Source organism: Quercus lobata, chromosome 1 (genome assembly GCF_001633185.2).
Source record: "Quercus lobata isolate SW786 chromosome 1, ValleyOak3.0 Primary Assembly, whole genome shotgun sequence".
Taxonomy (NCBI): domain Eukaryota; kingdom Viridiplantae; phylum Streptophyta; class Magnoliopsida; order Fagales; family Fagaceae; genus Quercus; species Quercus lobata.
The window spans coordinates 15,025,149-15,040,503 of record NC_044904.1 but is presented as its reverse complement, the minus strand read 5'-3'; the positions used below and the strand labels follow the sequence as shown (position 1 = coordinate 15,040,503).

Here is a 15,355-nt window from a genome sequence, read left to right as displayed (position 1 = left end):
CAAATCCTCGGCCCAAATACCATAAAAGGTTAAAGCTATTAAAGTTGTTAGGAAGATGGTAAAACACCCAATTACTCAGCAACCCGGAGGGGCTGTTCATTTCCGGATTGTATGTCTTCAGATGATTACCTCCTGCACCGCACCTAGCATTCAGTTGTCATCTCGGCTATTTTGGGGTAAGTGTTGTTTTCTCAGGTCGGCAGTGTTGTGCTAAGCAACTTTATTAAATTCATGATAATATCTTTTCGTTAGCAAAAGTTTTTGACCCTAAGTGTCATTAGTTCAAGTCTGTATTATTGTGTCGAACAGCAATCGTAAGTTCATAATAACGCCTTTTTCCTTGATAAGGGATTTCAGCCCTAAGTATTATGCTCTAAGGTCGGCGGTATTGTGCCAGGCCGACTCAATAAGCTCATCATAATGTCCTTTCTTTTTCTTTCTAATAGGGGTTTCAGCCTTAAATATCACTTGTTCGATTTAGTATTATTAAGTCGGATAGTTTCTATAAACACAGAGCAAGATCTTTTTGTTAACTAGGATGTCGGACCTAGACGTCGGTCAAAATGTAAAGATAAAAAGAATTTACAAGATTGTATGTCTATTCACGACGTAATCATTTCGGAAATAAAGAGATAGAACATGTGAAATAAAACAATAACAACTTTTATTAATATAAAGAGGTATTACAGCGTACAAATAAGGGCTTAAACAAGCCTATACAGAAGTTGGATTACAAAAATAATAAAAGGAAAACAACAACAATATAACAAATAAACAGTCTGATGTCTTTTTAAACTCGTCTCCGAAAGTCCTTCCAAACTCTGCCCCAGTAGCGCCCATATTGAGAGAAGGACCTTCTTCAGAAGAAGATGGAGGAGATGAATGAGAAGATAGAGGAGATGAATGAAAAGAAAGAGGAGAAGAAGAGGGAGGAGATGAAAAGAAAGAAAGAGGAGCAAAAGAGGGAGAAAGAAAAGCACCAGGATAGATCTGGCGGTGGAAAGAAGAAGAAAGAGAGGTAAAAGGAGACACCAGTGAACAAAGAGAGGAAGAAGCAGGGGCACTTAGTCCCTGTCTCGGTCCTGACTCCTAACACACCGATATCATGTTAGTTATGCTCATGAGAGAGCAGCTGGTACTGATGGTAGGTGATCCCAGCTCAGTCACGCCGAAAGTTTGACGTGACGAGCCCCTGTTTCGGATTTTGGCTGAAAAGAAGGAAAGGAGGATCTTGAGTCTCCACCATCCCTGCCCTGATCGAGCCATTTTGAGTCTCATAAGAATATGGTGATTTTGGGAGATGTACGATTCCTCCATTACTTATTCCTATCTCGAGCGTGTCACGATTTAGGGTGTAACCAGCGGGTAAAAGTAAACTCTGGAGGGAGTCTAAGGGTTTCAGATTTTGGGAGGGTTAAAAGGGTTCATGTATGAGAGAAGATAATCTCTTGATTTTTCTTTTTATATGAAGGGCGAAGCGGGATGTAATTAATGTGTTCAGATCTCCAAGGAAATCTGCAAACAAGAATATGCTCGCCCCACTTCCCCACACCATCAATAATCGTTAAATTTGAATGATCTCGTAAAAGGGAAACTATTAAAAGCACGTTTGGGATAGCCAAACGGCATGAGCGCGTCGTGACTAAATTCTGAAGAACGTCTCGTAGACCGGTACATTTCCTGGGCAGACGAAGAAACGTCAACATTAATGAAGGACTGAGTTGAACGAGCTATAATAAAAGGTTTGGTACTATCAAAACCCTCCTCTCCAACCAAGAGGTTGGACAGCAGGGTTTTGAGGGGCTGTTGTGGGGTCCAATAATCCGTGGGCCAGGCCCATTTACTTGTTGGGGTCCAAAGGCCCAAGCCGAGGGTTCATGTTGGGAGATGTACGATTCCTCCATTACTTATTCCTATCTCGAGCGTGTCACGATTTAGGGTGTAACCAGCGGGTAAAAGTAAACTCTGGAGGGAGTCTAAGGGTTTCAGATTTTGGGAGGGTTAAAAGGGTTCATGTATGAGAGAAGATAATCTCTTGATTTTTCTTTTTATATGAAGGGCGAAGCGGGATGTAATTAATGTGTTCAGATCTCCAAGGAAATCTGCAAACAAGAATATGCTCGCCCCACTTCCCCACACCATCAATAATCATTAAATTTGAATGATCTCGTAAAAGGGAAACTATTAAAAGCACGTTTGGGATAGCCAAACGGCATGAGCGTGTCGTGACTAAATTCTGAAGAACGTCTCGTAGACCGGTACATTTCCTGGGCAGACGAAGAAACGTCAACATTAATGAAGGACTGAGTTGAACGAGCTATAATAAAAGGTTTGGTACTATCAAAACCCTCCTCTCCAACCAAGAGGTTGGACAGCAGGGTTTTGAGGGGCTGTTGTGGGGCCCAATAATCCGTGGGCCAGGCCCATTTACTTGTTGGGGTCCAAAGGCCCAAGTCGAGGAAGGTGATGTCCCAAACTCGGCAATACAAATATGAAGTAGTCTTGGGACACAGCCGAGGACGACTCAGTCCTCGGCATAACTGAGATCTCACAAGAGGAAAGGGTAAAGGTGGTATAGAAATAACTTTGAAAAAAATCTAAAATATCTATGACATTTAGAAAAGGGTACCCTGTGAAGTATAACGACCCGGGAAAGCTGCTCTTACTGCCATTCAATACTTTGCACCTGATAGAGCCGTACACTCCAACTTTTTCAACCACCCCCAATCACTCCGAGTATGGGCTGATGGGACAAGTATCAGTCTTGGAATGTCGATCCTACACGTGGACGAAGGATAAAAAAACACAGGCTAGTATAAAAGGAAAGGTAAATAATTCATAGAGGGGCTGGGAAAAATGGCCAACAAACCAGAGCCTCCCAGCCCGCCTCCAGGAGAAAGACTCCTAAGGCGAAGACGACTTAACCATGTATGGATGTCACGTAAAACCCACCGTTTGGCAACCAAGGCCTAGCCTTTCAAACCCACGCTCTACAAATGATGTTGTTTGGGCCTTTTTATGTGCGAACCCAACACTGTTACGGTCCGTCACGAATCGTGTCCTTACAGCTAATGTATAGTAGCCTATCAAACTTGATGAGCTACTGTTCATGAACAAAAAATAAATTGTGATTTTGAGAATCCATTGGAGACCATTTTTTTGTTTCATTCTCTATTATAGAGATTATTTTGCTTTTACCTAAACTATTAGAGATGCTCTAAGAGTAACCATCAAACATAAGAATCTTGGCCACTTGCCAAAATTAATATGTAGCTGATTACAGCTATGCTTTTTTTATTTATATATTTCATATTTGGGTAAAATATCACATCCACCCTTGGGACTGGACCTAAATGGTTTGCTAGACCAAATAAATTCGACTGGACCAAACAATAAGTACATATAATTTTTAATATTGAAAAATAAAAATTAAAACTCAATCATTCTCCCTTTTAATTCTCCTATGTCAGTTGCGTGTTTATATAAGCTATTGGAAAAAAAATTAATTTAAAATAAACATTTGTAAAAAAAACTACAAAAAGTTATAGTTGTAAAACAAAATTTTGAAATTTAAAAACGTTCTTTTAAGCTCAAAAAACGCCTAATCAGACGGAACTATAGTACTGTAGCATTTGGCTTTTCTTATTTTACGCAAATTATTCTCCTCAATTGATGTTCTTATCTTTTTATTTTGTGAAACATGAATTGCCCTTGCCCCCCGTTTGGATTTTGGATTTTCTACAACTATAAGTCTATAATAAGTAACTTTTTGACTTTTGTCCGTGTTCGGGATTTTGGATTTTCTACTTTTCTACAACTATAAGTCTATAATAAGTAACTTTTTTACTTTTGTCCGTGTTCGGGATTTTGGATTTTCTACAACTATAAGTCTATAAGTAACTTTTTTACTTTTGTCCGTGTTTGTGCGTATAAAGTGCAGTGTTTGGACTTTGGAGTTTGGATCCTCTAAATGAAAAGTCATTCTGTAGAATGGCTTGTCGTTTTGGCTGAATAAAAAAATGAATATATATAAGCAAATCACACCCACCCCCCTAAAATATAGCAAAATTAGACTTTTAGCATATTGATTTTCTAGAAATGACCCAACACCTCCAAATTTGGTAATTTTTAAGACACTCAGGCCCCATAATCCTTTCTGGGTCAAACAATGTCAAAGGTCCAAACAAAATATTCTTTTTTTCAAGAGGAATATTCCCATTAAAATAAACAAAAATTTTAATATATTTATAAAATGTCATATTCAGTTCACAAATTAAATTATAACTTTTGTGAAGCTTAAGTCGTGCTTTGCCCCTAATATATAATTATATATATATTTGAGGAGAGATTGACTTTGAAGAATCTGCCAATTTTTCTTTTTTTTAGAAAAAAAAAAAAAACACTTTTCATTGCATTAAGGCACATGTCAACATTCTAAATACATTTATAAACTATAACTATTAAAAAAATAATACTAAGTACTTTTTTTTTTAACCTATAACCAAACAACCCCAAAATCAAATAAGTCACTGTGATCAAAGTTTAACAATCCCTTTGCCATTGGTAATATTTAACCGCCAATCGGAGTTGTCCAAGTCACCCCAAGAATGCGTGACCGTGTGGATGTTGTTTGAGTAATTTTACAGTTACAAATTATTTTATAATATTTTTACAAAACTCAATATGTGACAAATTTTTATTAGTTTTAATCTGGATCTACCAATAATATTACATTTTTATTTACTAATAATTATTTAAAAAATGTTAATTCTACATCAACAGTTTGTAAAATAGTTTGTATCAATAGGATTAATTACGTTGTTTTGATCTTTTTATTCTTCTACTTCTTTTTTGTCTGGATTCTTTGAACAAAATGCAGCGATATATGCATTCTTGTGTTTATTGCATTGATTTAGGATATTGTTGGCCATTATTGTGAAAGAATAGTAATTTCGTCTTGCTCTTGCCTGAGTTTCATGGCATTGTTTGGTTAGAACTACTACAGGTGTGCTTTGTCATTCATATAATGTTTTGTGAAGTGGCATTATTTGTGAGGCAATGAAGATTGAAGGCTAGCTTGTGTGATATCAATAGTGAACTCAAACAATCAACATTGTCCAACGGAATATATATGAAAGCAAACAAAACAAAAACTAAAAAGAGAAAAGATTCACGTAAAACCAATTTACACACAGATAAGTGAATAACATCAACAAGAAGTGGGTCCAAACAACCAAAAGTTGCATAACGTTGTCCAAAACTCCAAATGACTGAATTGCAAGATGGTGATATCGACAATAATGAAGCTAAAATCAACAATGTCCAAATTGAAAGCATGGCAAACAAACAAAAAGGAATAATAAGACCTCAAAAATAATGAAATACCAAGAACATGGACAAGCTACATAGCCGTAGGTCCAAATGACCATACGTTTGCATTTAATATTACTCTCTCTCTCTCTCTCTCTCTCTCTCTCTCTCTCTCTCTCTAAACATCTGAGCTTATCAATTGCTCGTGGTGATGATTAGTGCGGAAGAAGAACTCGTACACAAGGCCAGCAATTCCACCTCCGATCAAAGGCCCAACCCAGTAGACCCAGTGGTTTTTCCAGTCCCAGCTGACCAAAGCTGGCCCAAATGACACTGCTGGGTTCATGGATGCCCCATCAAAAGCCCCACCAGCCAAAATGTTGGCACCGACTATGAAACCAATTGCAATTGGTGCAATTATCCCAATATTTCCTTTGCTTCTTCTATCCAAGGCCGTCGCATAAACTGTGTAAACCAACCCAAATGTCATCACGATCTCTAACACGAGTGCATTCCACACTGACACCCCTTTTGACAACGAAAACGCCGATGTTGTCTGTAACAATTTTCATTTTTCATATTAATTAACAATCAAAATTTACTCAAGAGTGTGTTATGTGTAATATAACTTACTCCACCCTCTCTTAAAAGTTACTATGACTTTTGAATGAAGTTGTGGTGTGCTTTTATGTTAGAACTTATTTCCCACTCCCTTGTGTGTATGTTTGTTTCTAAAAAAAAAGAATAGGTAATTTTTCCACATTACTTAAGAGAGTGTATTATGTATAGTATAACTTGTCACACCCTCTCTTAAAAGTTACCATGACTTTTGAGTGGAGTTGTAGTATGCCTTTGTGTTAGAATCTCTTTCCTTCTCCTTTGTGTGCTTGTTTCTCAAAAAAAATATAAAAATTACTTATAACTTCCTAAGAATTAACCCCCCCCCCCACCAAAAAAAAAAAACTCCTATCTCATTCTTATTATTTCACTTTATATTTCATCAATTATAATCCATTTTACTTTTAATTATACACATGAGACACTATTATTGGTTGAATATAAAATTTAACGTAAGTATTTTATCAAATAGAGCAACAACAATAAGTGTTAAAAATTCTAAAACTATGGACTAAAAGGATGTTACGTACGTTATGTACATGATATTTTGAGTGGTTTTGAATCATATGGGCTAAAAATTAAACGTTACTCACCAAGAAACCAGTGGATACCCTAAGGAGCAAGCATGCTACAGTGGAGCCAAGGAGCTGAGCAATCCAGTAGAGGATACCGCTAACGAGGGTGATATGGCCACCAAGGAAGGCGCCAAAGGTGACAGCCGGGTTGACGTGGCCACCGGAGATGTTGGCGGAGATTGCCACAGCAACAAATAAGCCAAAAGCATGTGCCAACGCGGCGGCTACAAGCCCCGCAGGTGTGGTGGAGGCATCTTCAGTGAGCTTATTATAGGCCATGCCAGAACCCTCACCAGCAAACACAAATATTAGTGTACTGATGAACTCAGCTAATGCACCCCTTAGTGCATCCGGCTGATAGGTCTCTTGTGGCCGTCCGATTGCTATTCCACGGATCGGCATTGTGGTGAAAGTCAAAAGATCACACGGCTACTCTTTATCAATCAAAAAAACAAAACACAGTCACTATTTTTAGTATCAATTTTGCAAGATTGAGCTATTATTATGTGGTAGTCACAACTTTATATTGAAATTTCTAAAGGCCGTCTCGGAAGGTGGAACTTGCTATAGCCGGTTCCGGTGATCTAAATAGCAAATGAAAATTGTGGAATTTTTTTAGTTTGACTGGTGGATATCAAAACTCATGAATACAGCTCAGCATTCCCCTCCAAAACGCCGTGAGAATGACACGTGGGCATCATGGGTTCTGCCGACTTTTACCTAGCAAGTTCTTGATTCTTGAAGGGGCAGGGTACATATACATAAGGTAATTTATGTTCTGATTATAATGTTTTTTTTTTTTTTTTGGATTGCTACGACAGAAAACAAGAAATTTAAAACCTAAATGTCTCGTTAAAAACGTCAAAAGATGTCAACCTTAAATAATTAAAACTTAAAAATCTCTTGGCAATCATAATGTTTTGTTATACGTATTAGGTTGTAATAACAGAAGGGTAATTTTAAGTATAAATAATGTTAATTGGACACAAAATATTTTATACTCCTTCTCACATGCAATTGCTATGAGGTAAATTGTTATTGGACCAACATTATTTTTGTATACATCTATTATTGATAACATTTTTATTAATGTTAGCTTTAACATGTTACTTCAATAATTGTGAAAAAGGTTTTGAAAAAATTCTTATTTTTAAGCTTATGGTTTTATGATTGTATTGACATTAATTTATGAGTAAATCTGTCAATGTTTTCAAAAAGAAAAATCATAAAATTCATGCAATTAGATTTTAGAATAAAGTGTAACTAGCTTATATTCAAATGTTGTGAGGATTTTAGCATTTATGGTTTTGAAAATAATGGAATTTTCTTTGTTTTGTTTTTGGATACTTGTTTTTTAGTCTAATGGAATGAAGAATGAAAGATATAAAAGGTACCCAGACATTTTGTGTAAATTTTAATCAAGTCATTCTAGTACTTTCTAGCTGGTTGATTAAATTATTCCATTGTCAATTTTCAGTTCAAGTATTATATTACTCAGAATTGTGATGCAGGAATGAGTATAATTATTTCCACATCATAAAATTATATACTATATGCTATAACTCAAGACAAGAGTGTGATCCAATTAAATTGACGTCCAAGAATTTCAAGATTGATTTTTGTTTACAATAATATAGAAAGCCTTTGTTTCTTTAGCAGTTGATACATAAACATAACACATCATTTTTTATTTTTTATTTTGTGGCCTAATCAATAACACATCAAAAGCAAATCCATTCATAAATAGGGTTCCATTATTGTCCTGACATAGAAGATAATCTCGAAGCTACGTCAAAGAAAGATTCTACAATTGCAAAGCTTGGTTTACAGTGCCAGGACAATGATTTAAGAAACATGTTGTCTTTAGCATGTGTGTTGAAAGAATGCTGAAAACTTTCAGGCTCTAATAATTTTAAAAGGTAACCCAGTCATGATGTTTCATGCACGTATGAACCATACCCATCAAAGAAGCAAACAAAATTGCTTTTTGAAAAGGAGAAATCATCTTGAGACGGCATCCACATGAAGCATAGTCCCCCACTAATAATTTTCCTGCTCCTCATATCAGTCATCTAGATGAACCTATTTCCAATTTATATCACCTTGTGCAATAAGAAAAGGCAAATTATTGGTGGGCCTGTACAAAATTTAGAACCATACAATTATACATTACATTAAAGACCACCATTCAATTATCACAAAAAGACCCCTATTCAATTATGTTTCGTCTCTCATCTCTAAGCCTTCATTATTATTATTATTATTATTATTATTATTATTTTTTTTTTTTTTTTGCTAGGTGATTTTGCGGGGGCTAGAACCCCCGAGCATCAGGACACAAGGGTGTTTGGGTGCCAATAGGCTAGTGAGGCCAATGGCTCTCTAAGCCTTCATTTGGGAGTTCATAGAGTTCAAAATGGAATCAAATAGAATGATCATACAGGAATGAAAGAATGAAATGAAATGGAATGTGTTTAAGTAAGAGAAATGAATGGAATCAAATTAAGTAGTCTTGTTTGAATGTTTTAAAATAAAGAAATGGAAATGAATGAAAGGTAAGTAACCTTGTTTAGGAGTAAAATAAAGGGAAATGAATGAAATCATTTTATGACAATATTATTATTAGACCATTTTTAAAAAAACAAATAGCTGAATATATAAATATATTTTGGGAATTTTAGTAAAAAAAAATTATTAAATCTAATTGCATTCCCTCCAATTCCTCCCAAATTTGGGGAAATGAAAATTTGAGATTTTAAGAGAATAGAGATGAGTAAATGTTCCTTCTACCCATTTTATTTCTTCCTACTTAAACTCTCAAATAAATGAATGAATTTTTCATTTTCTCTATTAAAACTCTCAAATAAAAAAAGAAAAAAGAATTCTAAAATTATTCTTTTCATTCATTTCCATTACTCTCCTCCTAAACAAACTGTAACAGTCATGCTATGATACTATCCTTATTTGATCATTTTTTTGTCTCCACTCTTAAACTGGTTTACTGGTTTAAGAATTTACATGAGCGGCTGTAGCTATAAAATCAGTGGTGGGATATCACCACGGGATTTGTGGAGCCCAAATGCATGTGACTCGCATGGATGAGTTTAACAGCTTTTAAGACTTTTAAATAAAGCCAAGAGGAAGACTATTAAATTTCAAATAAGACTGTGCTTCTTCCAATGCTATTAGTTATTGGATAATGGTAATGGATGCCATATTAGATATTGGATAATGTTAATGGATGTCCTTAAGGTAATAATTAATAATTTATTTTTAAAAAAATTAATATTTGACACTTTTTTCCATTTCTTATAAAAGTAGTATCAAAATTTTTCTAAAATGAATTATTAACTATTGTCCTAAAGGTATCCGTTAGTATAACCTTTACTTGTTAGGGTTATTGTGGGTTTTAGCACATGAATTTTACAATGTGACATGTGCCTCCTTTCACACATATATGCAGTCACTAAAATGCGCAGCAGGTGCATGTATCTATCATTTCACATAAAGATGAACTCTATAAATATATGCACCCGATACATGGTAGATTTTCTCCATTGAAACCAAAGGCGAGACAGAAACCATCAGAGCTCTATTCATAGTGAGTGAGTCACACCAAAGGTGAAATGAGTGGAGAGGATCGATTGACTTAGTAATAGTAAATGAGCTGGCAAAATAATTATTACGTAGGCTGATGTGGTATTAGCTTTGTAAACTGTTTAGTGAGCTTGTAAACCTTTTTATAATAAAACTAACTTGATACTGTGCACGAAAACTTCATGTGCTAAAATTATTTGTTAATGTTTCACATTTACACTACTTAATATTTTTTTATTATATTAATAATTCAAAATCCCACTATTGGAGTATACATTCTCTTTGTTCTTAATAGGACACTAAATTTTGTATTAATCGGTTGTATTGACAAAGTGATCCACAAACTCATATTTTTGGATAATTTTAAATTATATATAATAATAAAAATAAAAACTTGAAATTTATATAGATGAGATAGTTATTAAGCTTTAATAATTTTGATATTTTGCAAATATGAAGAATATAAGGAGACAATGTAATTCAATGATGATTTGTTGAAAGATAGATCCAATCATTCTTTTATAGGCAATAAAAAATTATAATATTGAAAATACATACAAAATTAGAATCAAATTATACATATTATAACTCTTTCTAAATATTATATTACTCAACGACTTTTTATTGGATTAATATTCTGAAAATGACACTGTTAATAATATGCTCTTTTTGTTCTTAACACACATAGCTAGTTTCATGTTAATTAGATTTTATTACTATCCAATTCATGAACTCGTGGTGTATAATTTTAAATTTTGAAAAAAAAAGTAATTATACAATTTATGGATAAGATTATTAGTGATAATATTTTTTTAGATAGGTTAATAGTGGGGGAGGAAGAATTAGGATTCAAACCACAAATATGGAACATCACAAAAGATGCAATTACCACTAAGCTATCACTTGAACCCTCGATTATTAATGATCTCTAATTATTTTCATATTTTGAAACATAAAGGGTACAAGGATGGCATCTATATTGGTATTATTGTGACGGGCAATTTTGACCGAGGCTCAATCATTTTCAATTGGACAAAACTTAGGTACAGTATCTTAGGTGTTATTCCTTAGATTCCCTTCGTAAAATTTAGTTATGTGGTTACTTAACTAAAAAATACACTTTTATCCCATGAAGAAAAATCCACATAACAGAATCTTAAAATGGGAACTTAAGGAACAGCACATAAATACTGTACCTAAGTTTTGCCATTTTCAACAATATTGGTGTAAAAAAGAAAAAGATAATAAAGTGACATATACAAATTACAAACTTTTTCAAATAAAAAATGCATCTCTATGCTGCTATCTAACATTTAAATTCTAAGTAATAAATTATTTGGCTTGACTAACTGGAAAAAAAAAATGCTATATTTGTGATTAATACTTTTTCCTACATATTCAATCCATACATCATTTCACAATTATTTACGGGCCCGTCAATGTTGCAGGAACAACTCTTTTATATTGCGGTTTAGTATATCCTATTAAGTAAAGTTCGATTTCAAGAAAATTTTCTTAGATATTTTAATGAGTAATATAGACACAAAAAATTCAAAAATTTGTTATATTGATAATGAGTTATGATTGAAGTAACATCGTTTTTATATAGATTGACTACTAATACCACCTCTATTATACAACAATCATAATAAATTATGACAGCATTTCTTAAAAAAAAAAAAAGTGTATTCCTAAGCTTATTATATATTTTAAATGAGAAATTAAGTATATATTGTGTTTTGAAAGCACAAAAAGAGAGCTTGTACTCAAGGGCGGAGCCAGAGGGGGGCGAGGGGGGGCACCTGCCCCCCCTGACTTCTCCTAAAATTGTCATGTATATGCAATCTTTTTTTTGAGAAAATCATGTATATGCAATCTTAATTGTTAAGTAGTTACCCACTGGCATAGAGAAAAAAAAGCTAAAAAAGGACTCCCACTTCGTTGAAACTTGAAAATGATTCTGACATAAGAAAAAGAAAGTAAAAAAAAAGTTTTCTCAAACATCAAACAGTATGACATTTTCACCTATTTTACTGTTCATGTAAGTAGCTTTTGTCTTGTCCAAGTTTGACACCTGTTTCACTTTTTTTTCTTTTCTATTTTTTTTTTACCATTTTCACTGTTAATGATACTTTTTACAGTATTTTATTGTTGAGTGATGCTAGAGATATTACAAATTTTATTACTTATATCTTAAAAATTGGTATGTCACCAATAATAAAAAAAAAAATTTCAAACATCTATTTATTATAGATTGTTTAAGTAACACTAATCACATTTTTACCACATCAATTTGTAAATTTTTTGTTATAGATTTTGTAGTATGAATTGGTTATTTTTTTTAAATTTATTTTAATGATATGAAATATGTTTATTTTCTTACTACTGTTTATTTATTTTGTTATTATTATCGATTAATATTTTTTAGATCAATTTCACTTTAAATAATATCTTTTAATTTTGCCCCCTCTGAACCAAAATTCTGGCTCCGTCACTACTTGTACTTTGCCGTTGGCTCAAATATTCAATACTCCCAAAATTGAATTTAATTACCATTCATTGTCCTTTGTAAGAGTCTTGTCAGTTGTCACATACACTTAAAAAATCACTAAATTCTTCACATCTTACACATAACACTTGAGATCATGGTTGTCAAAATCGCGATCTGGATCGTAGGATCGCACGATTTTACGATCCCACCTCACCAAAACGATTAGAATCGCACTAGGATCGTAAAAATGGTAGGATCGTACTTAGGATCGTATAGGATCGTAGGATCGTATGGGATTCTACCGATCCTACCAATCCTACCAAAAACATAATTTTTTTGCTTTTTTTTTTTGGATAAATTTTTTGTTTTGATGAAGCCTTAAGGATTTTTATTTTTTCATATTGTGATAGTATGACTTTTTATTTTTTATTTTATAAAATTATGTCAACCTAAGCAAATGTTTTCTAGTTTCTAGTTCATTTGTAATCAAAATGAAAGAATGTTTCATCATTTCTAAATGAAGAATTTGACTTGACTTTGCTGCATTTTAAGCTATAATATTATTAAATTTGTTTGATCAATATACTAATTTGTGTTCTAATATTACTAAAATATTTTTTTATATAATTTTATCAGTTATGCTTGTATTTGTATATTAATTGATTGATTTTTTTGAGTATACTCTTTAATTGTTGCTAAGTGGTATAACTTGAATAGTTAAGTGTGAAATTGTATCTTGATATCTTTTACAACTTTAGTATACAAATATATAATGTCTACATAGATAATGAAATGGATGATGATGATTAGGAATTTAGGATGGTGGTTATAAGAACCTTAGAAAGGGAATAATTAAATGTTCACTTCACCTTAATATTCATCTTACTTTTGGATTTCATATTGTAGTTAGTTAGTTTCCATTTGCTAACTTATTTTGGATTTTTCAAATTTGGAACTTAGAACTTAAAAATATTTTCCTTATGTTTTGATAAATATTTTGGTATTTGGTTGCTAATTAAATATTTATTGAACTTTTTAGATATATTAAGTCAAAACTTAGATATATTTGTTTCGTTAGTATAAACTTAGCGATGTATGACATGCAAATTACATCATATGATGCAAATCTAATTTTTTTTATGGATGAATTTATAATTTACGTGATTATTCAACATTCAAAGTCATTATCAATGTGTTTTTTGCTTTAAATCTGAAAATATGTAGGATCTTACTATTCACGATCCGATCCTATGATCTACGATCCCACCTACCTTCAACGATCCTACGTAGGATCCCGATTTTGACAACCTTGCTTGAGATATTGCTCGACTAGGTTCACCATAGCACAAAAACACGTGTAAAACTGCCAAAAAAAAAAACACGTGTAAAAAAAATCAGTAAAACACTAAAACTTGGTGACGGCCGACAAGAGACTTTTCTCCTTTGTAATGCTCTTTTTAATTTTGACCAGTGCCATGAACACCCAAAATTCCACTAAATTTTTCACTCCCCTCCTGCCAGTTTTTACATCATTGACATGTTATGGTAAAAAAAGTGTTATATTCATAATATTTTCACAATACTTTCATAATAAATTTTATGTGACAGATTATTATTGTTTTTAATCTGAACCCGCTATTGAAATTACATTTTTGTCAACCAGTAAAATAAAATAACAACCTATCACATAAGATTTACTACAAAATCGTTATGAAAATATTGTGCTCATATCATTTCTCGCACTTCAATACAAATGTGAGAGCTAGAAGGGGATTGGTGAAAAGTTTTTGGTGTCCTTTCTATTTATTTTTCATGAACTCCCTTTTAACCTACTTTTTATGACAACCTTAATATGGGGGAGCAAGGCTATTCCTTTCCTCCTTCAGAGCATTAAGAACTCAACAACCTTTACAACCATACTAGATAATACAGGCTTTTCAAACGTCTTTCTCCAAACTTTAGTAGCTGGCTCCAATCTGGTTTCTTTACCATAATGGTGTGGTTGAACTTTGAACAAAGATAAGTGTGGCCAACTAGGAAAGATACATAAATCAGTTGAAAATGATATAAAACTTGGAAAGATTAAATAAAAGTACTAAGTAATTATTGTGCTACGATTAGTGCACCGTGTTACCAAAAGAGCTCCCTGCAAGATCGATCTGGGGAAGATGTGCAGTTGTATTTTATCTCAACGTTGGACATTCTTAATAAATTTGTCCTCTATATTACGAGATACGATTAAGTCAGCCTAGCAACCAAACTCCTAATAGAAAGATTATAAAAAATATTAAAAAAATTAACATATTCCTTTAGTTGCTTCATCCTCTTACGACTATTCCCTCCACTCAATTCTCCCTCTTACCACTATTCCCTCCAATTACCAAAATACCAAACAAAGTCTAATTAGTTTCTAACTAAGTTTATTAATTCCGTTCTAGTGATCATTTCAGTTTAGCACTTTAAGCTATTAGAACAAAAAATTATAATATCAAAATACTCCAGCATATAGTTTCAGAATTTTATTTAGCTGAAACTGAAAATTTTTTGCTAAAAGTGTATAAAAAAAATAATAATAATAAAAGTCAAAAACTAACTAAATAGTACAATAAAACTCATGAATAATACCAAAAAGTTCAGTGAAACTCATGAATAATACCAAAAAGAAGCTAAAAACTAAAATAAGCTGAAACTTTCATCAACTCCCAAACGAATTCAGGTTCATTTGGTTTGCGTCAAATGCGTATGCGTTTTTGGCCTTTTTTTT

The 15,355-nt window shown here is 33.0% G+C and overlaps 1 protein-coding gene across 2 annotated transcripts; it reads right to left on the bottom strand.

Moving 5' to 3' along the window:
- Nucleotides 1-5,169: 5,169 nt before the first annotated feature.
- On the bottom strand, nt 5,170-7,017 carry LOC115980430 (aquaporin TIP1-1-like). 2 transcript variants are annotated; one of them, XM_031102690.1, is made up of 3 exons: nt 6,522-7,017; nt 5,479-5,866; nt 5,170-5,448 (listed from the first exon to the last, which is right to left on the bottom strand). In XM_031102690.1, the coding sequence occupies exons 1-2, from the start codon at nt 6,903-6,905 to the stop codon at nt 5,489-5,491; spliced, it is 762 nt and encodes a 253-aa protein (XP_030958550.1). In that variant the 5' UTR covers nt 6,906-7,017; the 3' UTR covers nt 5,170-5,448; nt 5,479-5,488. The 2 variants fall into 2 exon arrangements, with proteins under 2 accessions (XP_030958550.1, XP_030958542.1); XM_031102682.1 differs by having other exon boundaries at nt 5,225-5,866.
- Nucleotides 7,018-15,355: the final 8,338 nt, after the last annotated feature.